Source organism: Hippocampus zosterae, chromosome 13 (assembly GCF_025434085.1).
Source record: "Hippocampus zosterae strain Florida chromosome 13, ASM2543408v3, whole genome shotgun sequence".
NCBI classification, from domain to species: Eukaryota; Metazoa; Chordata; class Actinopteri; order Syngnathiformes; family Syngnathidae; genus Hippocampus; species Hippocampus zosterae.
Genome location: NC_067463.1, coordinates 16,487,910 through 16,513,774, shown reverse-complemented (window position 1 = coordinate 16,513,774; position 25,865 = coordinate 16,487,910). Strand labels below are relative to the sequence as shown.

The 25,865-nt window shown below is 40.2% G+C and overlaps 3 protein-coding genes and 1 long non-coding RNA gene across 6 annotated transcripts; 1 reads left to right on the top strand and 3 right to left on the bottom strand.

The window, feature by feature from the left end:
- Positions 1-376: 376 nt before the first annotated feature.
- rps15a (ribosomal protein S15a) lies at positions 377-7,279 on the bottom strand. Its single transcript, XM_052085193.1, has 5 exons — positions 7,233-7,279; positions 6,342-6,479; positions 6,151-6,230; positions 5,890-5,975; positions 377-503 (listed from the first exon to the last, which is right to left on the bottom strand). The coding sequence occupies exons 2-5, from the start codon at positions 6,472-6,474 to the stop codon at positions 410-412; spliced, it is 393 nt and encodes a 130-aa protein (XP_051941153.1). The 5' UTR covers positions 6,475-6,479; positions 7,233-7,279; the 3' UTR covers positions 377-409.
- A 570-nt stretch (positions 7,280-7,849) lies between these two features.
- On the top strand, positions 7,850-9,555 carry LOC127613905 (uncharacterized). Its single transcript, XR_007966362.1, has 4 exons — positions 7,850-7,937; positions 8,782-8,837; positions 8,918-9,054; positions 9,443-9,555. It is a non-coding gene; the product is annotated as an uncharacterized LOC127613905 (long non-coding RNA).
- notum2 (notum pectinacetylesterase 2) lies at positions 8,003-13,685 on the bottom strand. 2 transcript variants are annotated; one of them, XM_052085190.1, is made up of 12 exons: positions 13,355-13,685; positions 12,974-13,283; positions 12,718-12,770; positions 12,220-12,315; positions 12,055-12,115; positions 11,854-11,966; positions 11,668-11,770; positions 11,000-11,188; positions 10,772-10,872; positions 9,336-9,483; positions 9,195-9,242; positions 8,003-9,035 (listed from the first exon to the last, which is right to left on the bottom strand). In XM_052085190.1, the coding sequence occupies exons 2-12, from the start codon at positions 13,279-13,281 to the stop codon at positions 8,732-8,734; spliced, it is 1,524 nt and encodes a 507-aa protein (XP_051941150.1). In that variant the 5' UTR covers positions 13,282-13,283; positions 13,355-13,685; the 3' UTR covers positions 8,003-8,731. The 2 variants fall into 2 exon arrangements, with proteins under 2 accessions (XP_051941150.1, XP_051941149.1); XM_052085189.1 differs by having other exon boundaries at positions 8,004-9,035; positions 12,974-13,286.
- A 6,031-nt stretch (positions 13,686-19,716) lies between these two features.
- Positions 19,717-25,638, bottom strand: coq7 (coenzyme Q7 homolog, ubiquinone (yeast)). Of its 2 annotated transcripts, none has more exons than XM_052085191.1 (6): positions 25,425-25,638; positions 24,934-25,214; positions 24,402-24,516; positions 23,980-24,119; positions 21,144-21,212; positions 19,717-19,855 (listed from the first exon to the last, which is right to left on the bottom strand). In XM_052085191.1, the coding sequence occupies exons 1-6, from the start codon at positions 25,507-25,509 to the stop codon at positions 19,778-19,780; spliced, it is 768 nt and encodes a 255-aa protein (XP_051941151.1). In that variant the 5' UTR covers positions 25,510-25,638; the 3' UTR covers positions 19,717-19,777. The 2 variants fall into 2 exon arrangements, with proteins under 2 accessions (XP_051941151.1, XP_051941152.1); XM_052085192.1 differs by having other exon boundaries at positions 24,934-25,109.
- Between the last annotated feature and the right edge of the window lie 227 nt (positions 25,639-25,865).

Here is a 25,865-nt window from a genome sequence, read left to right as displayed (position 1 = left end):
AATGCTGCAAATGTACACAAAATAGAGTTGTGATTTTAACGTAGTTCATGCACACAACTAAGTGTGGTATGCATTTTTTGCATGCCTGATTGGAAATACCCACATCAAATGACTGGAGCTACTGCAGTTAAAACCATTTTTTAGCAGATACCAGCCGATCGGATTGTAAAATAGGACTACAAAGAAGAACCAGTGGTTGAGGTTGATTTTCGAGGTGAATGCAATATTCACGAAATTAGTTGGTCAGCTAACATGGTAGAATTCTTCAATTAAATCTCCACTCTGTAATCTAATGTAATTCAACCCAGTTCTTTTTACATAGTCAGTTCAGAAGAATGCTGCTAAGTGAAATGAAATAATCAAGAGGACCAAGAACTTTTCTTGGTTGATTTTATTTTCTGTTTACATTTTAGAAAAAGAATCCGAGGATTTTGCCTCCTGTATGTTTCCGTCTGGCCTCTTCGTGGTCCATGATGCCAGCTGAGGTGGTAAGTACAATGTATCTAGAAAGAAAGGAAAACATGCAGGATTCGTCAGTATAATCCTCCACACAGCAAATATAAATACACAAGCATTATAGGCTGTCGAGAAAGATTTGGTACAGCCTCATTTACATGCTTTGCTAAATTGTATGAACAGACACCAGTGGACATTTTTTGGAATAAAAGGTCAGAGTTCAGTAAAGTCATTCACATTTAACGGAAGTGAACAAAATAGTAAATGTGTTGACCTTTGTTCTGAAGATTCCTCTAACAATACAATATGCACCAAGGCTAGAGATAACGTCACTTATCACAAAAGTTGAACTTCAACCTGGTACATTCCACATTTGTTAGCTCCCCAAACTGTTAAATTACAAGGTTACAGCAGTCTGCAATAGATGCACAAGAAAATGACATTTCAAGCAAACAATTCAAAAACAAACGTGGCAAAAGACCCAGCAGGCCTGAACAGCACTAACCAACAGAACGTCAACATTAGCTGATCAGATTGACAACTCAAAACCAAACACTAGTAGGGCCTCTGGTTATGTGGAGCTTGACCTATGATGTAACACGCATATTTTAGTACTTTTTCCAAGAAGTGGGCATGGATGGAAGGTCCATTCGCGATGGATGACTGTTTTGCTAATTTATGGAAAATGTAAAAAGTTCTCACTTCGGTGATACATCATGAAGGTGGGACATTTAAGTAGAAGGGTGCACTGGTACTTTCCTCATCTTTTAGCAGTTTATTGGCACAATAGTTAATTAGTGGTGGGTATACTACTATGTTGTATTCATTTTGCAAATGATGCTTGTGTGAATGGCCGTTTTCTGAAATGCCCAAGACACACAAAAAGCAGTGTTCCCCGAATAATCGATGGAATAATAGATCGGATGAACAAAGCTATTTTGTATTTAATGATCAGACAAATTAAACAATTTTCAGTGGCACCACGGATGATGTACAGTAGTTGTGAAGTTAGTGTGTACCAACAGGGTACAAAATCGGGTTACTTGGCATCAAAGCAATGGATCCTCAGTACTATGCAGTTGAGCTGGGATGCTACAGTGGGTCACTGCTAACTTGACAACTATCACACCAAACCTAAGTACAGCAGACTCTCAGCTCATAAACTTCATGTTCTGCAACCGTAAGATCAAACCAAATGTTACAAAAAGGAATGTGAACACAATTGTCTAGCTTTCATCTGTTGCAGCCCGAGAAACCACGGCCAGCGCAAAACGCATGGCAACAAGCAGACAGCGGGACCCCGCCCAATGCATTAGGGGCAAGGTGTTACATGCTGCAGAAGAGCGGTAATAGCTCTGCAGAAGCAACAATTTAAACAATGCATGGCGGCAGGGCTTCCTTCACATGAGCCATATTGAAGGTAGTTATGAACAAAAACGTGCATCTGTGTGAGACGCGTTAGGCTGTTTTCAAATAAAAGTAGTTTGTCAACAAAAGCAATATTTGTCTTAAAAACGGCATTTGTCATCCGAGTCCCCGCTTTTACTCCCTGCATGATAAATAAGATGGATACTTGGACACCCAAGTTTCCAGAGCAAGGATGGAAGACGAGGATGGTGACGCCAAAACTACCATACTCGGACATCTTGAATTTTGCTCTGAGAAGTGAAGACCTCAGACCCGAATCACTTTGATGTCATTCATACAAAAAGAACTTCATGAAGATAATGATAATGCACTCAATCAAATGCATCAGAAAGAAAAAGCCTTTACCACACCAGTGGAATTGCCACAATGATATGTCACACAGTTTGGGGGCAGATGGGGCTCGAGTACATCAGATTCAAAAGTGTGCGGCGGGCACAAAGACAAGCTTGATAATTAAATGATGTGAAAAACAATTGTAAATCGCAATGCGATTTATCCATTTTGTATTTAAATTGCACTTAATTGAACGGTATTTATGTTTGTTTTTTTCTTCTTTCTACCCACATTCTTGCTGCTGGAGCCTGTAAATTTCGACAGTGTGGGACAAATAAAGTATATCTTGACAGTTGATGCAACTATTGGCACCCCACTACAAATTCCATGTACCAGGGCAAGCTGAACAGGACCGAGTGGCTTCAGAAACATGAAAAATGTTGGACCACTTTGTGGTGTGACACCACAAAAAGATGGAATGCACGCTAAAGACTAGTAGTAGGGATGCATAACATTCATCGGACCAATAATTTTATCAGCCAGATATTGAAAAGTATGATGTCACTTTTATCGGTTTTCAAAATTGAAGTACAACCAAATTCAGTTTCGCTCCCGCTGCCTTTTAAAAAACATACGCTAGCGTGCATGCATGGTATCGTATTTTTTTTAAGCTAGCATATGTTTCACCATACCTGTATCCTTAATACAATGTGTCATGTATATGTTAAATATAGAAATAGCAACCGTAACTGACATTCCTTTTAATATGGTGTGCTGTAAGGTCGTCAAAATACAGCCATTCATTGCTTTAGTTTTGACATTAAATATATATAAAACAGTAGTTGGGGTGTTAAAACTTTATGAACAGGTAACATACCCATCAGAGCTTTTGAGTTTGCTGATTGCCTCATCATCTGAAGCGGCAAGAGTTCAGATTGTAGCATAACATTATATAACACCCTTGAACACCACAACATTACAAAGTGGGACTGAAAGGTTTTATTCTTTTAAAAATAATAATCGGCTATCGTATCGGCCATACAGAGCAGGAAAGTAGCCGTTATCTGTATCGACTAATTTCTCATAGCGTGCGTGTGTCACTTATAAGTAGAAGACATGGGTCCCAAACCCCAGTGCTAAACTGGCCCCTGGACTAAATTATTAAAGACCGGAATATCCATAAACTCTTCCATTAACCGTTCTGTTAAGAATCTTGGAGCAATAACAAAAACTTCTTTGTAATTTATATCAGCTATACGGATGTTATTTGTGCACCTTTTACCACTCCAATCTCGTTTATAATTTGCACTAAAAATAACCGTCGGTGAATCATTTTCACAGTCTGAGGCGATGGCGCCATCCCACCCCAGCGCTGTGCACGAGAGGCACGGCTGGCTGGCTCCCATGCCGACGTAGTGTTGTGCGATCAAATGATGATTCACAGTATTAAAAGAAAATGTATATCCTGCCATATAACGCTATCATTTTTTATACTGTTTAATGTATTATCTTCCAAGTCTTTGTTTTTATTAGCCCCATTTACAGCTCAACACATTGAGCTAGCATGACATCCATAGATCTACGTGTAGCCAGTAGCCAAACAACCTTACCTACATTTCTTCTTCATCTATATATTCCTTTTACATAGAGCCCGAGACCACAGTCAGATAAGCCATGGGCTTCAGAACAGGCACAACTCAGCCTATTCAGCTCATCTCCCACCGAGCAGTGAGGGTTTGCAAATGTAGTGAAAGTTCGAGTTGGTACAAGGTTGCAAACAGTTGCTAAGACATTCGCCAACATTTGTAACGGTTGCAAATAGTTTTTGTCGCAAGCAAATTTTAAAGATGTTTTCTTGTTGCAAAGATAGCATTTAGCAGCAACACAACCACTGGGCGACAAGAAAACCTGCCTGCGACCATTAATACTGTCTGTGAACATCTGGCGAATGTCTTTGAAACCATGAACCAAATCTAACAAAACATGTGCAACTTTCACAACTGCTCGCAAACCTTTGCCACTGCACTGATTAAATGAGGGTTTTCTTGAATGTTACTTCGTTTGAAACCTTCACAACTTTATTATTTGAAAGCTGGTTGCCATTTCGGACACTTTGAATGGTATTTATTTGGCCACTGGATTTATTTGTGTTATTTTATTAATCTTATTAGATTCAAGTTCCTGGGAATCACAGTCTCCCAGGACATGAAGTGGGAAGTCAACACCATCTCCATCCTGAAAAGGGCCCGGCAGCGAATGTACTTCCTGAGGCTGCTGAGGAAGCATGGCTTGCCACAGGAGGTGCTACGACAGTTCTACACGGCAGTCATCGAATCAATCCTGTGTTCTTCCATCACGGTTTGGTTTGGGGCCGCCACAAAAAAGGACAAAATCCGACTTCAACGGACAGTTAGGACGGCAGAAAAAATCGTTGGCATCGCCCTACCCACTCTTGAGGACTTGCACACTGCAAGAATCAAGACAAGGGCACGGAAAATCCTCCTGGATCCCCCGCACCCTGCCCACCACCTTTTTCAGCCACTCCCCTCAGGCAGACGCTACAGATCTATGCGTACCAAATCCAGTAGACACTTAAACAGCTTCTTCCCTCTAGCCATTAACTCCTTAAACAGTCACTGACATAGTCACTCTTCTTGTACCACAAAATGGTATTACAAAACTACTGGTATACTCTAAAATGGTTCAATGATTTTGTTGTTTACGATGATACTAGTGCAGCGTGTTATACCGGAGACAAATTCCTTGTGTGTTCTACATACTTGGCCAATAAAGATGATTCTGATTCTGATTCTGATTAGCGTTTTTTAAATTTTAATTGATTTTAATTACCCATCAAGAGAAAATTTGTTTTTACATTTTTGTTTTAGTGTGACGTACATGTCATACATCAAATTATTTCACAATTTGTCAAGGAATAAGAGGCAGTTTACCATTTAAGAGTTGCATTTCCACAACAGTTGAGGCATAGAAAAAAAAGTATGTTTCCGGTAACATGAAATTTCAACATAGGGTCGGTAGGTCGGACAAAGTTTTTTTTAAAATATTCCCCCCCCCCATCAAAAATGTAAACAAAATAACCATAAAACAAGAAGACATTGAACCCGCCGCCCCGCGGCCGCCGCCACCTATTTAGTTTTCTCCCCGTTCTGGACTGGGGTGGGGGGGCTCCGCCAACGTCCTCCTCCGCCCTGTGTTTACTCGGCCCGTGGTGTTCATCAAATAGTTCGCTGATTTTTTTCGATACATCAATGGATGCTACTTTCTTAACATTACGGTGCGAGCATGCAACTGTAACACAGAAAACACCGTTTAAACTGTCGTCGCAGATCACGGCCGCCGCCATGTTTCAACGTTGTTGACAGACGCCAGGGCAAACGACGTACGCGCTCAACTTAAATATCATGAGTTTGCACCGATGTAAACCCTCTAAACAAAAATGAAGAGGGTTGTTTGAAAAAAAATTGCCGACGTAAAGTTTTTTTTCGACGTAGAAACACACTATTTTTTCTACGCCTAACCAGAAACACACTACAAAACACATTTTTTGCTGACAAGCCAATGAAAGATAAATTGGAATTTAAAAAAATATATTCTCTTCAAACAAAAAAATACCAATTCATGGCTCAAAAAACAAGGTCCATACCAAACTGAATTGTATCATCCCAAACCTAAGCAGTAGTGGAATGAATAGGCCAAGTGTGCAATTCTCACCCAAACTGTCTTGAAGGCAAAAGATTGTTCTGCCACTTCTCCAGATCCTTGAGCTGAAGATCAAAACGTGGACTGATCACGCCACACTGCGTGAAACAAAGGCAAAAATATCAAATCCAATTTATTTCCGGACAGCTACTCCAGATAAATATCTTTTAACTGGACCGTGAATTGACACCAAGCAAGCAAGTGTACAAACAAGTCATTAACCTACTAACATCAGAGTAATAATCTGCTGAGTGGAATGGACCAAAACTTTACCTTGTTCAACCTTCCCGTGAGATTGACGACTATTTTCCCGGCTCTATGGTCATCAATGATCTCAAACTCACCAATGTAACCTGGGAAAAGGTTGACATGAAATATCGTGTTAAAGAACATCTGACTGACAAGACTTTTGGGTCAATGAGTCAAATCAGAAATGCAAAACCATGAAGACAATGAACGCGTACCGTGCTTCATCATGACAGTCAGGAAGCGCACAATGACCTTGGAACATGGCCTGATGAGGACTTGTCGTTTCCCACGCTTCTCAGCATTGTTGATGCACTTCAGAGCATCTGCGAGAACGTTCATGCGCACCATGATGCCTACAGAAAACAAAATGCGAGGTAAAGAGACCAATTTTACAAATCCCTTTCAAAAATCAAGAAAGGGGACAGCTTCACTCGTTTTATCTTTTAATAATGCTCACATGAAGATTCTACACTCAACTCTTCTAACACCAATCAATTGAGTATTAACAGAAATGCGTTTTTTTTGCTTAAGGGTCTAAACCGACACAATAATAAAAATAACTTCACACACAAGCAAGCATTCTTGACATTTGGCATCAATGACCAACACGGAACCACTCTGAGATAGCCAGTGGCTTCGACAAAAGCACGAAAGTGTAAACGCAAGCTTTCTACACATTTGGCTGAAAAGCCCAGCAGTGCACGACACACCAGAGCCGTTGTCTTAAAGAGCTTGGTAAACGAGCTGGGCTTCGCTTTACGCGCCGTCCTAACGCGAACATTCGGAAGACGCTCTCTATGGCGTACAATGCTTGTAAATATTCGCCACACATCTTACGAAGCACAGTCTGCGTATGCTCAGTAAAATAGTTTGTTCACGATTTCTAAGGCGCCTACGAGGTAGGTACTGCTCGGCCGCAGGAGAACGGATGGCATGTAGAAAAAGTCGCTCATATGATGCCGTGAAGCGATAGGAAGGGACGATGAACACTTCAAAATGTTACCACATAAATACAATTCAAGACTATTATCAACATTAAAGTATTCACAATAAGATGAAGTAGATTTATAATGGATTGTATGTGACAATATCAAAAGACATCTCACCGGCTCTGCAATATGGCGGAAAGAGGAAGTGGAATGCAGTTGCAATGCATTATGGGAAACGTGCAACCGTCCATCATGTATCACTAAATCACCGTTTCTAATGATCTTGACATTTACTATGGCTTCTTTTGATTATATATTGTATTTTGTTTATTTTTATGTTTGTATTCTAATTTTAAAGCATTGTTGTAATTCCCGATTTCCAAATAAAACAAATGTCAAATTTAATTTAGCGCCTACGTGTGGTGAGGATGAATAACTACACGTTACATTTTTTTCTTGCGAGAACAATTCCACTTAACTTGAAGAACACTATTAATTAATTTATTAACATTTTCACTTTTGATATGTTATAATTGTTTCATGCGCCTTGGCGGGTAGTGGTTTGCATATTTGCCTTACAGTTCTGAGGTTGGGGGTTGAAATCTGGGCTCTGGCCTTCCTGTGTGTCGTTTGCAATTGTTCTCAGTATTCGGAAGACACTCTCTCAGTTCTTGCATGGGTTTTCTGTGGGTACCACCCACATACTAAAAAATGCACAATAGGTTTATTGATTTTTTTGTATGTGAGCATAAATGGTTCTCTGTCTGTACATGCACTCCAATTTGCTGGCAACAAGTCCGGGTCTACCTCTCACCTGAAGTCAACTAGAAGAGAGTCCAGCTCATCAATGACCCTAATGAGGATAACACCGTAATTTGATGGGTATGTTTGTTTAAATTATTGACTAGTTATTTATTTGTTCATGCAAAAGAAAAAGGAATTCCTTTTTTTTTTCAAAATAATGGAATCTTTATTGGGAATAAATTTGATTGAATCATAATACCCTTGTGATACACATCAGAGAGAACACATGTAGGACAGAGATTACTTTAACATGCAGTAAAATATAGGTGTATAAATATGCTAGTGTCGCCTTGTGGGCTATAGATGAGTAAGTCACAAAAAAATCATTTGTCAGTGTGTCGGGGCTGCTTGTGTACAGTTTACAGTTAGAACAGGGAGCAATTTTATGCCCATACATTTAATGATACGTCTAATTCGTGCTCATCAACATTTGTTAAATAATGGTAGATTGGTGAAATCCACAACTAAATTGACAAATGACTGGGTAGAAATGATATGAATAAATATATGTTCCACGCAGCTAGTTGGGGTGGGAAAAAAAGGACAAAAGCTGCTAACTATAAAGAAACAAACTGTTGTTTGAGTGAAGTAGACAGTTGTGCAATCCTCAAGTCTTTTATAAATGTGACCCTCATTTCCACCATGATCAGTTCAAGATTTAAAGTGTATTGTTTGTCCTCCCATTGTTTGAAATGGAAACACTGGCCCTGCGCAAGACTAAAGGAAAGAAAAACAAAGAGAGAGAGACAAAAGCTTGACAATTGGATCTCAGGCTTGATACACGGAAGATATGGGATAACCCGTGTTTCTTTACTATTTTGATGCTTACATACATCAATGCTTGACTTGGCCTATCTTCTACACTTATAACGTTAGCCACTGTTGCCGCCTATGCTTGCAAGGAAATCTTTGTCTTTTTTAGGATTCAAGCCAAGCTTCTGAAGATCAAGACCCATGGCTACCAGCATCTGGAGCAAGGTGAGTTCCCTTTGCGTTGCCTGGTCCACCAGGGTGGGGCAGGTGGGGTTACACTGAGGCCAGTGGCAATTGTCCACCAGGTGAAATGGACAGCCTTTGGCTGGAGTTCTGTTGTTGCGAGTGGCTTCCAAGCTCCTGTCCCAGCAGTGCAGGGCCCGTGGTAGAGAAGTGCCTCGAACTTGGAAAGTCATCCAGTTGCTGAGAGAACAACAAGCAGGTGGGTGCAAGTAAGGACAAAAATGAGTAGTGACAACTTGTAATGTCTCAATAACTATCTCTGGTGTTTAAAAATTAATATTCTTTCAGTTCAAGCCTATGGAACTGGAGCACATGAAATCATCACATATCCAATCATACCTTTTAGTAATCACTGTATGGGAAAGGCAGGAAGGCGCAAATGCTGCTCTGAAGAATCACAGAAACAAAAAAGGGCACGTTATTTGTCAGGTTGCTAGTAAATTATATTATGCTTCAGCAAATTCTTCATTGTGAACATACGTAACATCTCTCAGGGAGTTCTTCAACTCTCTGCCTAGGTTCTGTATGTATTGCCACTGTTCGTTGCTCATGTGCTGTCTTCCAATATAGATGTTCTCCACTTTCAGCTGTTCTTCATCAAATAGCCACTGCACAACAAATAGAGGGGCTGCAGAGAAAACAAAATGTTACTGTAACCGCAACTGGCATTTAACTCAGAAAAAGTAATGCTGAAGAATGCAATCACAGAGCTGAAATGAATTGAGAAATCTCGAGCAATCTGGATGGACATCAGTGCTTCGACAACTATCAACCTCTTTTGCTTTGCTTTCTTGGAATTTACTGTTAATATGCATTTCTGTAGAACATATTCCAAAGTCTTTGGACGGAGGAACCTAACACCTCAAATGAATGCTGAAAAAGTTGGTCATGCTGTTCTGGGCATGAGTTTGAATTTGTGGTGATAACTAACAGAAAGAAAGGTATCAAATTCAACACGATTCAGCAGTTTTTACCTCTACAGTCTATTTGCTTGGTTACTGATTGTTTTGGCCCAGTCTTTACATTCTGTATTTTATGAAATTTCACATTCTGCCAAACATTCTACATCCTGCTTCTCTTATTGTCAACACCAAGACACGACTGAAGAAAGCAGCAGGTATTGCGCAACCAACAAATGCAATCCAACCGTAAAAGGAGGGTAAACCATAGAAAATGATACCATAGAAAATGACAATATCAACAAATATTTGATTTAATTTCAATTAACTATAATAACGGCGGCCCGGTAGTCCAGTGGTTAGCACGTCGGCTTCACAGTGCAGAGGTACCGGGTTCGATTCCAGCTCCGACCTCCCTGTGTGGAGTTTGCATGTTCTCCCCGGGCCTGCGTGGGTTTTCTCCGGGTGCTCCGGTTTCCTCCCACGTTCCAAAAACATGCATGGTAGGCTGATTGGACGCTCTAAATTGTCCCTAGGTGTGAATGTGAGCGTGGATGGTTGTTCGTCTCTGTGTGCCCTGCGATTGGCTGGCAACTGATCCAGGGTGTCCCCCGCCTACTGCCCGAAGACGGCTGGGATAGGCTCCAGCACCCCCCGCGACCCTAGTGAGGATTAAGCGGTTCAGAAAATGGATGGATGGATGGATGGACTATAATAACTATTAATTAACAATGAATGCCTGTTACCATTTAAGGTGTATTATGCAACTAACAAACAAAAAAGAATAAAACTGAATGCAACAACAAGCACTTCCGGTGGCTATTGGTCTCAGAATTTGTGATTTTGGTCATAAAAATAATGAATCCTTATATTTGTACAAAACAAAGTATCTTTAGTTTGTCACACAGGGGCACAATGCATTGACAACCTTGCAAAGGATAAAATAATAAAAAGGACATATCCGCTTTTGAAACTGAGCCATATGAAATGGTGAATCTGATTTTGAAGGTCACTTACAGGTCAAGGTAGAATACAGCTTGTGGCCAAAGAAGCACTGCCACTCCTCCCCTTTTTTATAGAGCCGACGACACCTACCGGGTACCGCACCATTCCACAACCTGACAAACCATTCAACACAGACCGGGCTTAATTATTGATAGAATAAATATCGACAGATCTGTCAAGTTTGAATGACAAGCATTACCATTTTGTAGAGAACCCTAAATCAATTTTGGATTGCTTTACCTTAGGCCGACCTTGATCGCATCTTCAGGTGAACAGGTAACCGTTTCAGGGCAGTTTGATGATCTCTGGTGTTTACTTTCGAGAAACCAGCCAGAGTCCACCAGACCTCGGACCTGTGCCTCTGCACCAAGCTGCTCCAGGTAATTGGCCACTCTCTCGATATTCAGCAACACTCCTGTTCCGCCAGCACTGGAGAAAGATTACGATTATCACTTAGTCGCTTTTACAGAAAAACTCTCGTCCGCAATATTTGGGTGGGCTCAAAGCAAATGGATGGACATATAAAACCCATCCATTTCTGTACCATTTGTTCGATTCGTTGTCAAGGGTTAGTGGCCGGAACCTATCCTCACAAACTTGTGAAAGGCAAACCACACATGGACTGATCAACAGTCAGCCACAATGCAGTTGCGAACGTGAAGTGGCAACTGCACGCATTTAGCAATGTGAACCGCTACACTACATGTAGTCCAACATCTCAACTCTCAAACTAACATCGGATTCCATTTTAAGTGGCAGGAGTATTGTTGAAGCAGCATTGTTTTATTACTGTTCGTAGTTGGCTGTCAAGACCGTGATGTGCAAAAGTGGTCGGGAAAGACCCAGAAATTGATTTGTCTGCAAAGGATGCAGTCAGACGCTCATCTTGAGCAGTGAAATGAGCTTACCTTGTGCCAGACAACAGAACAACCTTGGCCTGCTTGATTCCTTTGGGAATGAGGTCTTTGATGACCTCTCGGATGATGAGCGATCCCATGAAAGCATACTCGGCTGGTAAGGAATACAGACAGGGAATGCAGGAGCGGTATAGGCATGCTAGTAGTAAATCTCATTTTCTGTCTGCAGAGACACACTTGCATTTGTATTTCGGTTCCTTTCTTTCTCTCTTCCTTGTCGTTGGCTTGGAGGAGGGGCCGGGGCAGGCCCAGTGCCACTCCAAATATCGCTGGAGCAGTATGGGATGAATCTACAGAAAAGGACACATTGACCGATGAACCTACGAGCCGTAAACCACCCCACGGTTACCCCAAACATGTGATGATAGAGGTTCTTACACAATGTTCGTGTTGTGCCAATAAGGATTCTCTGCGACTTGGGATGACAATATGCCACGCCCTGTAAATCAAGCAATGGGAAATTAAACACGCATCCTTATCCATGATTTAATAATTGATTATAGGAGTGCATATGACCAAGTACCGTACAATCAGTTGACTTACCAGTCTTTGTCAGGGGCCAACCCGATGAGCTCATCAGTCGAGGGATATGTTGGTACCTGGAATCACAGGTCTCTTTGCTGTAGCAGCACCAGCCGCCTAAAAAGAGGGAAGACTAATATTAAACATCCAGGCGCACGCGGAATAAGAAACAAACGCGACTCCGGCAGAGAGGCCTGTGTCACGTATGAGTCGGAGGGCAATGCACCTGCAGCCTTGAATCTCTAGCATGCATCCTTTAATTTGAAAGAGCTAGGAATGCTGTCATGAAGTTGCATATTTTTATTAAAGTCATTCTTAATGTATTCCATGATTACTAACATAAAGTACACATCAGATAGACGACATGAGAGATCTCGTTGAAGCGGCATCTATGCGTTTCTCCAATCCGAAATACACTGAAGAAGATGACATCTGCATCTAAATTCCAAGGGGGCGTCAACTGCAAACAAGCTGACCTCTTGGGAACCAAATTAACCAGAGTGTTTTTAATATACTCACCTTCCAGAAATAACAGCCATCTGCGGCTTCCTCTGATCTCTCTTAGGTAAAACCTGCACAACCACGAATCATTTTTTTTCAAGTAAAGAAATGTATCACAAGTGGTCATGTTGATCGCCACCAAGCATCTCACAGTTTTTAGGTTTGCTTTAGTGGTTATAATCGTTCAAAGAGAATTGAAAAATGTCACTCTGCTGTATATTCAAAGAATACGAATGAGATGAAGGTGGCCGTCAATTTCAAATGAGCAACTCACCCAGCTGCTGTCCCATCATTACACGTCACGTGTGGATTCTTGAGAAAGTGCAACCTCATTTCATCTGTCTGCTGTTTAGCTACTCGAGCTCCTGCAGCTACGTCTCTTGACGATTCACCTCTGCTGATACCTCCAGGAGCTCTATTGTTTGAAATGTTCCCAGCAGAAAGAACAGCCTCAGGTGAAGGCTGTATGCCGTCGCCTGCTTGGGTCCCATGTGGAGATTTCTTGGAGGACTGAACTTTTGTATTCCTACTCCAACTCTCCCCCAGCAAAAGCAAGAAAGCAATCTGGCCAAGTATCTTCATGACTGCTGATGATACAGTGCAATTCACTATTATTCATTCATTACAGGATGAATCAGATGAGAAGTAGACATACCTATTTCAAAAATAAGCAAAAACAGTGTCTGAAGTTGCCAAGAAGTTGGCCTGATGATGAAGTGAGCGGTAGCAGGTGTAAAAAATTGATGATGTCAGTCTTGAGTAGGAATTAAGATTTGACCATGTTTTTGATGAAGCCTCCAAATCATCCCTGAGCTTTATAGTGCCATCATATGGATCAGAGTTCCTCCCATTTTTCTCTTGAAGCTCCAACTGACGACACACATCAAGGGGAGGTACTGGATGACCAGCGGTGAGCTGAAAAGATCTCCTTAACATATTTCTTTGCACGCATTCAGAAGCAAAGCACTTTGCCATCTGGGCGCAGCTCAAGAACATGCTTGGCCCCCCACGTGCTTTCTCCCCCCCATACTTCTCAGATTGCTTGAATATCCAGCCGCAATCGAGATGGGAGATAACTTATTAGCAGATTACAATGAAAACATGTTTTATGCAAATCACAAAACTAGAGTAAGACATGATACAAAAACAAGCATTGAAATCTGTTTTTTTTTTCATAGTTGAAAATTCATTCAAAAAGGAATATTGTTATGCTAGCGTTGTGGATGTTAGCACGCCATTAGTTATAGAAGTTAATTTTGTTATAATAACGGAAAAGTAGAAAGGAGGCAAACATTTTTTTTTCTGTAGACGAACACACGGCCAGCCGTAACATTAGGTACAGTTGCAAAATCTGAGAATTATTACAAGTTTATCAAGTTCAACACCTTCTGTCTTGATTCGTTTTTTAACAATGGGTTTATGATTGTGGTTGTAGTTTATAATGTTGCAGTATATCTCGCTACTGGTTGTTTCTTTACATTTTTAGTACAGCTGTCAAACGATTAAATTATTTAATCTAATTAAAAATGCAACTGTAATAATTAACTCAAATGAACAAAAAAATTAATCGTGATTACTCACACATTATTTATCATTTCTGAATTTCCCTTTACATTTTTTGTCCTATTTTTCCCCATTTTAATGCTGTCATCAACATGGAATCATGAATCAGTTTTCTATGTGCCAAATGCAAATATTTATTGAAATAACAATTTCGATTTTCAATTTTACATGGACACTTTTCACTTGGTGCAGTTATTCACACATAATATTACTGTCCATCAATAACGGTGAAAAAAAATATTTTGTCACACAACAGCTTTTTTAATGAAATCAAAACAGAACAATATAACATTATAAAATGTACATCTAAGGTACACTAGTACTCAGCCTATAGTGGATTTAAACCATGGTTGCATACTTCGTTTTTCTCAAGTTTACTTTCAACACAGCAGTCTGTTTCTGTATGTTTGTTGAAGAATAACGAGACACCGGGCACCGGTGTTCATTATGTGCCGCTGTATTCGAAACTGCCGGCCGTACAAACAAGCACACGCCCCCGTGCTGCAGGGGCAAACCATTCTGAAAGGGGAACGGGGTTCACTCCCCCTAACACAGTCAGGCTATGTTGATTGTGTTGGTCCTTCTTGCGCGGAAGTCTCTCTACGGTTTTATGTAGACCTCATTTCGAATGACTACACTTGGTTCGATGACAACACTGGAGACGTTTGATTTTCGCTAGGTCGCTACCACTGTAGCGCACTGTCACCGTCAGACGAACACAGAGAAGCTCCACCCGCTCTATTTATATGGACACGGAACGCTGTAACCTTCCACACAAAATAGTTCCAAACAAGTAACAATCGCGTCAGTGGCATACATGTATACCTGTATCATACACAGAGAGAGAAGAACAGGTAACTTTGGTCTTGTCAGTGGAGCAATTTGGCAACTTTTAAAGTAAACTTTCCATTCATAAACTCTAAGTATCCGTTTTCGGTGTCTCCGCGCTGCCATGGCTGGCAAAACGGACATGGGCGTGGACTTCTGCAGCGCGCTTGTCGATTTGTTTCTGGTGTATTTATAGAGCAACGTATCATCCGCTTGTGACGTGTGTCGCGTTAATCTCGCGAGAAAAAATTAATCCCGTTAAAATTCATTTAAATTAATGCCAATAAAAACGCGCTAAACTGACAGCTCTAATTTTTAGTCACTTTGACAAATGAGAAGGGCATAAAAAAAAGCAAACTGTATTTTTAAATAATGGTATCACTCTGATAGTAAACTTACGAAGTGGGCATTTTTATAGACATCATTCGGACACTCTCTTGATTGGACCCTGTTTAAATGTGGCACGTGTGTGGCTGGTCTGTCAGTTCTCCGCATTTGACTGTTTTAGCTCCATTTCGAATTTGAAATAGAGACTCAAACTTTATCTGAGACTTGTGCACCCTAAAAATTTGAGTTAAAGATTTCTTTCATTCCTTTTGATTGAGACATTTGAAGCATAGTGTCATACGGGTTTTTTTTTACCTGTGGCTGCGTTTGGATCCAGGTCAGTCTGGAGCCAGCAGACTCTTGGAGAGTGTGTTTGATGAAGACAGACAAACTGTTTGAAACTGATCCTCTGCCGTACTCATGGGATGACTCAATGGTGACATAGCGCAGATCACGAGCCTTGGGGTTCTGAAATTCTCATCAATGAAATGCACACCATCCTAACATGCCAATCACTGCAAATGATGGATGCTTGAAAGGCCAAGCATACAAAGGCAGTGGGGGTCTATGCGGGATCTTTGGAGAGTGAAAGAGTGAGGCACTCATAAATGTATAACAATTAAAAAAAACTCAGACTTAAGCTCCCCTTAAAAGTCTAGAATCCTTACGCATTCAAAGCTCAAGGCATTTTCTCATATGAGTCAGGCCTGCAAAAATAAGGAGTATTGCTCATTGTTACCATTATTATTCAAACAGTGGCCATTCCGTTTTGAGATAACGAAGACAATTGCAATTAACCCCAAAAAATACAGCACAAACAAGACAGAACAGTTGACCAAGTATTTTACTTTGGAAGACAAAAACAGAATTCTTGACTTAGTTTCAAGCATTCATGCTATTTTAAACTATGGCCAGAAAGAAAACAGAGCTTGTAAAATGTGCGTGTGAGATCATATCACCTAAATGCAGTAAAAAATGGACCCTAAAGACATCAGTATACTGAATTTGATCCCCCAAGCTGAATAATTCTTCATTCCTTCAGTTGTCTAGACCATCTTCTAATAAATCAGTGCAAAAATCTGTTTAACAGATACCCCAAAACGCGTTTAAAAAAAAAATGAAAGAAGCTCCTGGAACTGTATCAGCAGATCAACAGAATATCACAAACCAAGAGATGGCGATGCTGCTATTTAGATTTTCTTTATTTGGTTGGATAGAGTGCCATTTTTCTTTTTAACCAGCACAGATTAGGATTGATGTTGTTGCCAAGTGTGAAGACAACACATTTTGACTGCTGATATAGCATATGAACTGAACGCCTATTCACATACATATGATCAGCGTATCACACCTGCAGTGTTGATCGACATAGCCTAAGACAACCTCGGATTCTTTTTTGCTCTGTTCTGAAAAATGCATTTAGTGGAGTTTTTTAAATGACAATGGCACAGTACATCACCCCCCCCCCCCAAAAAAAATACGGAAAAACAGCATGTTGTTCAACTCATTCCACAAATTCCTCAATTCACATGGTGTCTGGAGGGCTGTAATCCCAGTTTGCTTTCTGATGTGGCTGGAGCGAGTCACTATTCTGACATGGGGACACAATGTGCTCCAGTGCACTATATGACATGTGTTTTGGCTCTACGGCATCAAGCCCCAAAGTGGTCCTGTAGTCACATTCGATGACCAACAGCCCTGCATTGATACATAAATATATTCTGTACAACCATAAATATAACCAACAAGACATTACACCATACTGAAGACACGAACACACTCATCAGGAGGACTTTCATCCTTTTTCAAAACTGTATTGCAGACCGGACAAGCAATAGGAGTTTCATTCTACTAAATTGAATATGCAATATGCTATGTGTTCAAAAATGTAACAATAGTATTCAATATTTGTCACAAACTGTGGTCCTATGTCTTCGAGGCCACTCACATGTGCAGTAATGCAGTTACATCACCTTTAGAATCCCTCAACTAATGCATCCGGTGAAATCATGCAGCAGGTACGTATGCTCCAGACATGCCAAAGCGGACAGTAGAATGTGGACTGTTTACTATTTATAAAGTTTTCCGACTGAGTGTGGGTGGTTTCTAAGCCCACGCTGCTGCTCAAAGTGAATACTTGACCAAATGTTTCAGAAGCTTGAAGGAGTCTGTTCAAGCGAATGGCTTCTTACTTCTGGGAACCTCCATGATTGAATGTGCAGATGAAATTTATGATGGCTTGATAGGATACATGTTTATTGCCCTCCAGAGTCAAGGAAGCTCACCAAATTTATTTGTGTCGGTATGCGCCACTATTTTCAATGAAAAGATTACTTGGAGTGGGCCTTTATTGCTATCTACAATGCTAAATGGCCACAACATTGGGAATTACTGCACTTTTTAATGACATCCAATACAAGAGCTTCATAAGTTCAAAGATACTATTTTATCAGATAAGTATTACAATGTGTTTGTCATTGTCATTTGCACTGCATCAGACCTTAAGGTTTTTTATAACGGCAGAAGTGTCAACGGCAGAATTGTTGACACACCGCTAATTGTGTGTATAACGTGTACTGATGTTGATATTGGAACTTAAAACATATATCTGCTTTTACTTTGTGAGGAATTTGTCCTAGTGTTCAATACACATAAAACAAAAAGTCTACTGTACAATAAAAAAAATCCATCATTTTTAAAGGGCCACTATGAGATGGAGCTTGTAAAAAAAAAAGGAAAAAAAGTGAATTCACAAAGAATGAAAGTTGTCAGACATGTAAAACAATGTATAACATATAAATCAGGGCTTCAGGCAAAACTGATGTGGAGTATTAGTTACGATAAGCAGACAAGCCACTGAACAGTCTGCAGAGCTTAAAGCCAAAGGCCATTACAACCTGTATCTGAAACATTTTACTACTGCCGCGGCAGAAAACTCACAATGCCAAGTATTCATTTTGGTTTTATAGCACTTTTTTAAGAGCCTTTTGCCAAAAATCTGAAAGTTCTTTTCACTGCAATGTATCCATTTCCATTTTCTGAACCGCTTAATCCTCACGAGGGTCGCGGGGGGTGCTGGAGCCTATCCCAGCCGTCTTTGGGCAGTAGGCAGGGGACACCCTGGATCAGTTGCCAGCCAATCGCAGGGCACACAGAGACGAACAACCATCCACGCTCACATTCACACCTAGGGACAATTTAGAGCATCCAATCAGCCTGCCATGCATGTTTTTGGAATGTAGGAGGAAACCGGAGCACCCGGAGAAAACCCACGCAGGGCCGGGGAGAACATGCAAACTACACACAGGGAGGCCGGAGCTGGAATCGAACCCGGTACCTCTGCACTGTGAAGCCGACGTGCTAACAGCTGGACGACCGGGCCGCCCTTCACTGCAATGTAAGAAATGAAATATTGACAACTCACACAATGCATTCAACGCAGATTTCTATCATTCACTCACTGCCCTTCCATTGTCTCCCTCCCAAAGTTACCACAACAAGCATACCATTGTGTTTGCTTGAAAAGATAGACAGTGAAGAAATGATTTCTAGCAAAGGTGGGGCGGGGGAGTGGTGGCAGAAGACCCGTTGACCCTTAGGTCATATCTGACGTGCAATCCACCTCAGCTTCTGACCTCATGCACAAAAAAAAAATAGATCAAAGGCTGCAAACTTGGGCTATAGCTCAGTGGACTAATTCTGGGGGTGAAAAAGTTCATGTTTGATTGATCATCAAAAATACAAAAGTACAGTAAACTAAGAGTGGCTTTGGCAGTCAAAATAGTATTGCTTGATTGTCAAAATAAACTCATAGGCCATGTGTGCACTCAAAATGGAATCCCATACAAGAAGCTTTTTTACACAGTACACATAAACAGTACATACGGTATAGGTATGAATACTGAAACGATGTTTACCTGTTAAATGATCGATTGGAGGGCTAGATAGCAGCACAACTGAATGTGTCATGTGTGCCGTAAACTCACATAACTGTTGCCAATCTCCATAAACGACACCAATAGAATGTTGATGTTTCAGATGCACAATTTACAGTTGAAAAAAAAAAGTACGACATCATTAGTTAGCTTGAGTTCTCCATAAACTGATCACAAAGTGTGATCTGATATTCATCAAAGTCACACGAGACAAACTACGTTGATCTGTTTTTGTGAATTATGTGAATATTAGATCACATTTTAGGACCAATTCCGAAACCTGAAATGACAGAAATCCAGGAAATCCCAACAGTTGTCTTAATTTGTCTTGCTGAAAAACTGTATAAAATAATTGCAAAATCAGTCAGAATATTAAAACAAGCACTTTATTTATAAATGTTTTTTGATATATACTGTATACAAAGTTATACACGTTGAGAAGCATAAATTGCCGCTTTGCACCCTAGCTGGATGACATTTTTAAGTAGCCAGAATCCAGGTACCTAAATCAAAAGAACAGTAATCACACACACACACACACACACACACGCACTAAATTCAGTCCAATAAAAACAAATATACAGTTAGACACCCCGTCCATCGCATACTCCTCGTTCGACATCTACGAATCTACCTATTCACCGATTTTTTTTCATTTTTTTTTTAAATCATGCATTTTTTGGGGAGAGGTGGGGCAACTTTCATTTTACATGGAAAACACTTATACCCACATATTCATATGTTTTTGTTTGTTTGTTTTGTTCCTCAGTGTATTTATGTGGATTTGTTTTTTAACGAATGGCACAGTTCATATACAATAATCCCTTGTTATTTTGCGGTTCGTTTATCGCGGCTTCAGTGTATCGCGGATTTTTTCAAACATATTCATAGAAAAAAAAAGTTTTTTTAAATGAATATATACATGGAAAAAAACCTTTATTAGTCTCGCAATGGAGAAATTTCCGATTCACATCAGCAAAGTTATGAAAGGAAGAAGTACAACAACAAAATATAGGAGCTGCTGGAAAGGCACGCGGCGCGATTTTGAAGTATATATTGCTCTATGTGACTCACTGTTGTTTTGCAGCTTCTTGCGGACCGTTTGTTTATTGGTCGCTACGTCACGGATTTTCGTTTATCGCGGGTGGTTTTGGTCCCCATCAACCACGATAAACGAGGGATTACTGTATGGCATAAATAGCGGGGGGGGGGGGTGCGGCTGGGGCTGGGTGCACTATACTGTATTTGAAAGTCAAATACAGCCATACCTCGGTTTTCGACCATAATCCGTTCCAGAAGGCTGTTCGAAAAACCAAAACCATGCTCTTATAAAAAAAATCTTGATTGAACACATCTGTTCACCATGGAACGCTAAACGAGGAAGCGTCACTTCCTCGTGTAAGGAAGGCGAGAGGAGTCAAGTGAGGCATTCAAGTGCGCTCAGTTTGTTCGAGAACCAAAATTCAGTCGTCATCCGAGGCATAAAAAGTAAGTAGGAAAATGTAATTGTTTGAAAAATGTTTAGTTTTTCTTTAACTTTAATGTGATCTCTAACGTATCAAATTAATGTGAAAAACAAACAGATCTTTTAAGGAAAAAACAGCAAATATACAATAACCTATGTCTAGTCTAGCATATTTAGGGCCATGTTGCAGCTCTCATGGTGTTTCGTGCACAAAATTGCCTCACCCCCGACTCATCCACATATAAATTTATGTTGTGTAGAATTGTTTTAAAAATCCACTGTACATATCGACCTACATTACTATTCCAACATATACCCATACTTACTGATTCAGCATCATGTTCCAATCCTATATCGTGATGCTCCATCTCATCATCTCGGAACTCTTTTATAACCTAAACAGACAACACACAGAACCCAAGCCAGCTTAGTCTTGGGGTGTGGGGGAGGTTCCAAGTCGGTTGCATAAAGCCCATTAGGAAACAGCAAGACCAGTATTCAAAAACAAACTCCACACAGGAAGACTGGAGCTGGGATCGAACTCTGCACATCTGCACTGTGAGGCGGACATGCTAACCAGTTCAGCACCGTGCCGCCACTAGCAAATTAGTGCATTAGATTTTTGTGCACAACGAGATGATTGAAGTACACAAAAGTAAAGCCACTTCAGAAAAAATGGCATTATCTAATAAATTAAGATCAGTAACTGACTCACATTTGTTCCTGCTTGATTGAGTGTGATGGGCATAGTTACGTATGTGTGTGAATTTTATTTCGTGAAATCTTGACTGCAGGTGGTATGAAAAAGAAAGACAGACGCGCGTACGGCCAGTAGTCACTGAGGTGTTGCGTCAGCCTGGCCATCCCGCTGAAAAATATCTGGCACCATTAAAACCTCCAACATTTACACTCCACAGTTACACCATTGAATACAAAGACCAGGGGGCATTAGATTTAATGTTCATAGTGCAACAAGTTGCTGTGCTGCGCAAAACATTTTGAAATCCTGCATTGGCTGTCAACATGTAAACGATGTTTAGAATATTTTTTGTACTCAGAAAGTCACTGCCAGGCATGCATGCCTTTTAGATTCTGTTAGTAAAATGGCCCAATGAGGGCAGCCGATGCCAGTATTAACCACCGTTGTCAGTATCTTCTTACAGGGGTGTCCAAACTTTTTTGACCAAATAACGACTTTTGAAGCGGTCTCACTCCCGCAATCGATCCGATCGCGAGTATGCAAGCAGACAAACACGCGGGTGCGCAACCATGCATATGCACGCATGCCACGATGAGCAACAACAGAGCGAATGGCCCCGAAAAGGAAACTAACCGAAACCTACAGACACACAAATCTTTTTTCACCCAATTTTCCCCTCCTACCCCTCTCGATCAACTTGGGACCAGTCTTTGGGCTACCGGTTGTTGCGATCTGGTACCATAGATAAGAAAATAGGTCGATGCAACGTGCCTCTTTGAGCTTTTCAGTTAGTGGGGGCAAAATGTCAGCACATTTCATGCATATGGACATCACAAAAAAAACAAGGATACTTGCACATTGTTCGGAATATTCTTGCACCCAACGCTTGTACAAATCATCCAACCATTATCTGAACCGTCAATCTTGAGCCGCTATAATATAAACCTTAAATAGAGTGGGCCGTCAAATAAATCTGATTAGCCCTAATTTCAGTTGTTCTTTGAAGTTGGGCCATTGTCAGGCAGGCATTCTTCCTTTTTAAAATGCTGAAACATTTTTTGTTACAATCCCTCAATGCAGAAACTTGCAGGGCTGGCAGGGAAGACAGTGCTGCCACCTGCTGTTCAACAAGGCTAAAAATTTGACTTGTCGAGACAGTAGTAGAATTATATAAAATTTAAAGTCCCTGTAAAATGACAAGAAATATGTCTTAAATGTTAAATTAAATATAAAAGACCGCAGAGAAGAGTGTTGTAAACAACACTGCCAATTTTTTGAAGGATTAAAAAAACTTGCCAAGCACATAAATAAGGTCTGGGAATTGTGAAAAATCATACCATTGTCTCTGCTCTCAAACATCATAGGCGTGTATGCACCACACCACACTCAGCTGTTAACTGTCAATAAAATACTACAACCTGGGAAAATGGATGCTACTTCATTAGGCATCTTTCTTTTGCCTAAACAAAACTACAATGAAAAAAAAACCCTGGATGAACTTGAAAAACACTCCATAACACCTATATTTGAGCTTTGATTCATTTCAATAATTCATTTAGTAAGTGGAACCTGAAATCTATAACACTGTCTATACTCAATTCTTTTAATTTCTTAATTGTTTCAAGTTTACAAAATTGAAAAAATTAAATTGGCTTTAATACTTAACGTAAAGTACTTAATGCAGTCTGTTCCGCTTCAGCTGGAAGTTCTTGGCAAGCACATGCCAACTCCACACAGCAAGGACAGATCTTTCATATACCAAGAGCAATGGTATAGTTGAGGGTGGACTGAAGACTTCATCTTAATGATTCTAACAATGATCATTGAACCACAAACAAGAATGCGTTTAATCAAGGAATGTGCTTGTGCCAAAATATATTTCAAGTATTTTCATTCAATTGAATTTTGAAGTTAAATTTGCTGCACGGTGACTGGTAGCACATCTGCCTCATAGTTCAGAGGTCGTGGGTTCACACCTAAGCTCCTGCTCCTCTAGTTTCCTCCGGTGTTTGAAAAATGAGCATTTTAGTTTCATTGAAGATACCAAATTGTGAGTGTAGTAGTTGTTTGGGGGATAAGCAGTGTGGAAAAAGCATGTACTGTATTACAAGAGCCTCTAATAATATTTGAAATAACTTAAAAAAGATAGCCTTTACATCAGGTTAAACTGAAGTGCATAAAGCTAACTTAATTACAGTACCGTATTTCAATTTCGGACTGCTTGAAATAATTGGTTGGCATCACCTTAAGAAATTAATTCATACGTAGTAAAAATTTCAGATTGCACCTTAACCAACATTTTAGAGAACAAATTTTTGGTGACATCACCAGCACTGTTAATATCACATAAAACGTGAAAGGAATTCAAATAAACCGCCGGCCTGTGTTCTATGCACAAATGAATATCAGGCTTTTTTTTCCTTTTTCTTTCATAATCAACAATATCAAGAGACAGCACTCACTTTTAGTAGTTCAGTATATCTGTCGGGATCCTCCTCCATCAGAGTTCTCATCTGGCTGTTGTAGTGCTCAGAGATACTCTCCTCCACTGCCACAGTGCAGGCCATGGCCGCCTCCTTGCCCAACATTGCAGTAGATGCCCCTATGAAAAAGTTCAGATTTAAGGAGATTGCAAATTTACTGAAAGCATAATCACATAAACAAATACAATATTCTTTAGGATGAGCATAATAGGACACCTTGAACAGTAAGGTTAATATATAGTGAAACACATAAACATGAAATTGTTACAGCATGTACAACTTCAGTCTTATGCTTTTACCTGTATTTAATTTCTAAGTGAATACATGTGAACACTGAAACATCCCACTTTTGCTCAATGTTGTTATTAAATTCCTATTTTAATTTTCCATTCTGTACCAACCTAATAAATAGCCAGCAACATTCCAAAGTGGTAGTAGTGCTGTCGGCCGGACTCTGCTCTCAGCAAGTATTTCATTAAATTTCTCTAGGTGTTTTTTTTCTTGATCCCACATTTCCTGTAAGAAAGAAACAACATATCACAAAATCTAAGTGAATGTTTGGTCCCAGATGGAAAAAATTGTTTGACTCAGTGTTGTTGTATTTGTTTACATTTATGTTTATTAGTTGACCAAAATCCAATTGAATTGTGAAACATTGACTATTGGTTAATATTTTTATTTGTATTAAAATGAAAATAATTAGTAACAAAGCCTCCAATAATGGGCTGTGTGTGTTTATTTTTTAGCATTCAAAATATAAGGTAAAATGTTTTCAGAGCACGTGTCAGTGATTTTTGTTTGCACGATGACACTGATAACCTTGACAATTTTGGTCATGGTAGTCGTGAAGTAAACTATGAATATTGTTACATCGGTCCTCTCAAGTAAGAATTCTGACTGCATTATGAGATCGAGGGCAGATTCTTCTCTGACCTGGATGAGAGCTCCAGAAGTAGACCTGCCCAATACTGCCATCTGGCCGGCGTAGATTCGATTGGCACCATATTCACCTGCATGGTCAACACGTAGAATACGGTGAAGCATCTCCTTCTCGGTGCTGTCACGCGGTGTCGGGATCACACTGTAATCACGGGAGCTCCATAGGAACGCTGCAATCAAATTTATGAAGGCACAGAGCTTCACGTTAACCATGAGCATCGTTGCGTCTTCGGAAGGCCCAAGGTGCGCCCATGAATCAGCGAGTTCTCGCCGTTCTTACAAGACACAATTTCATAACGGTGAAAGCTTATCAAACAACTGTTGTTTTTTTCCCCCCACATGACATATCTCATTTGCTAAACTAGTGCCAAATATAACAAGAGTTATTCGAATGTGACAAGCAAGCTACGGTACTTTAGGACGTTTGTTTTTAGCCTGTTTAGCATTTTAGCAGTGCGTTCTACAACCATGCACTGTTGGCTTACCTCTGCTTTTTGAGCTACGCCTTGCAATCAATGGGACCGCCGTGTTTGCCCAGTCATTTAACAACGTGTATATAGTTCTTTGCATGCTACCCTGTTTTATGGCCCTACGCCCCTAGTTATCAAACGGAGTAAAAAGAAAATACAGGCAAATTGTCATTGAAATGTCAGCCGCTCGGCTTGTCGTAGTTTGATGACGTCACATTATCCACGGCAAGTCTTTTTTTCTTCAAATATTTATTGAACAAGTCAGAATACAATTCTCAGCAAATAGAAAACAAAACGAACGTGCTACCAATACATACACATTACGAACGTTTAAACAAAAAAGAAGAAAAAAAGGAAGCCAGGGGATTTTTAGACAAAATTTCAAATAAGGAGCATATAGCCAGTCTTAACAGGTTTTTTGTTTTTGGAATCCGTAATAGAGCTCAGGTACTGCTT

Excerpts from the sequence above, each read along its gene's own strand:
- notum2 (XM_052085190.1), bottom strand. The coding sequence starts at position 13,281 with ATGAAGATACTTGGCCAGATTGCTTTCTTGCTTTTGCTGGGGGAGAGT. Across the intron at positions 11,967-12,054 it reads TGGCACAACACGAACATTGT|ATTCATCCCATACTGCTCCA; the intron begins GTAAGAACCTCT and ends CCTTTTCTGTAG. Across the intron at positions 9,243-9,335 it reads AACTCCCTGAGAGATGTTAC|AGCAGCATTTGCGCCTTCCT; the intron begins GTATGTTCACAA and ends GTGATTCTTCAG.
- coq7 (XM_052085191.1), bottom strand. The coding sequence starts at position 25,509 with ATGCAAAGAACTATATACACGTTGTTAAATGACTGGGCAAACACGGCG. Across the intron at positions 24,120-24,401 it reads TGTTGCTGGCTATTTATTAG|GGGCATCTACTGCAATGTTG; the intron begins GTTGGTACAGAA and ends ACTTTTTCATAG. Across the intron at positions 19,856-21,143 it reads TGGAACATGATGCTGAATCA|GTACCTGGATTCTGGCTACT; the intron begins GTAAGTATGGGT and ends CTTTTGATTTAG.
- rps15a (XM_052085193.1), bottom strand. The coding sequence starts at position 6,474 with ATGGTGCGCATGAACGTTCTCGCAGATGCTCTGAAGTGCATCAACAAT. Across the intron at positions 5,976-6,150 it reads TCACGGGAAGGTTGAACAAG|TGTGGCGTGATCAGTCCACG; the intron begins GTAAAGTTTTGG and ends TGTTTCACGCAG. Across the intron at positions 504-5,889 it reads TTGCCTTCAAGACAGTTTGG|ATACATTGTACTTACCACCT; the intron begins GTGAGAATTGCA and ends CTTTCTTTCTAG.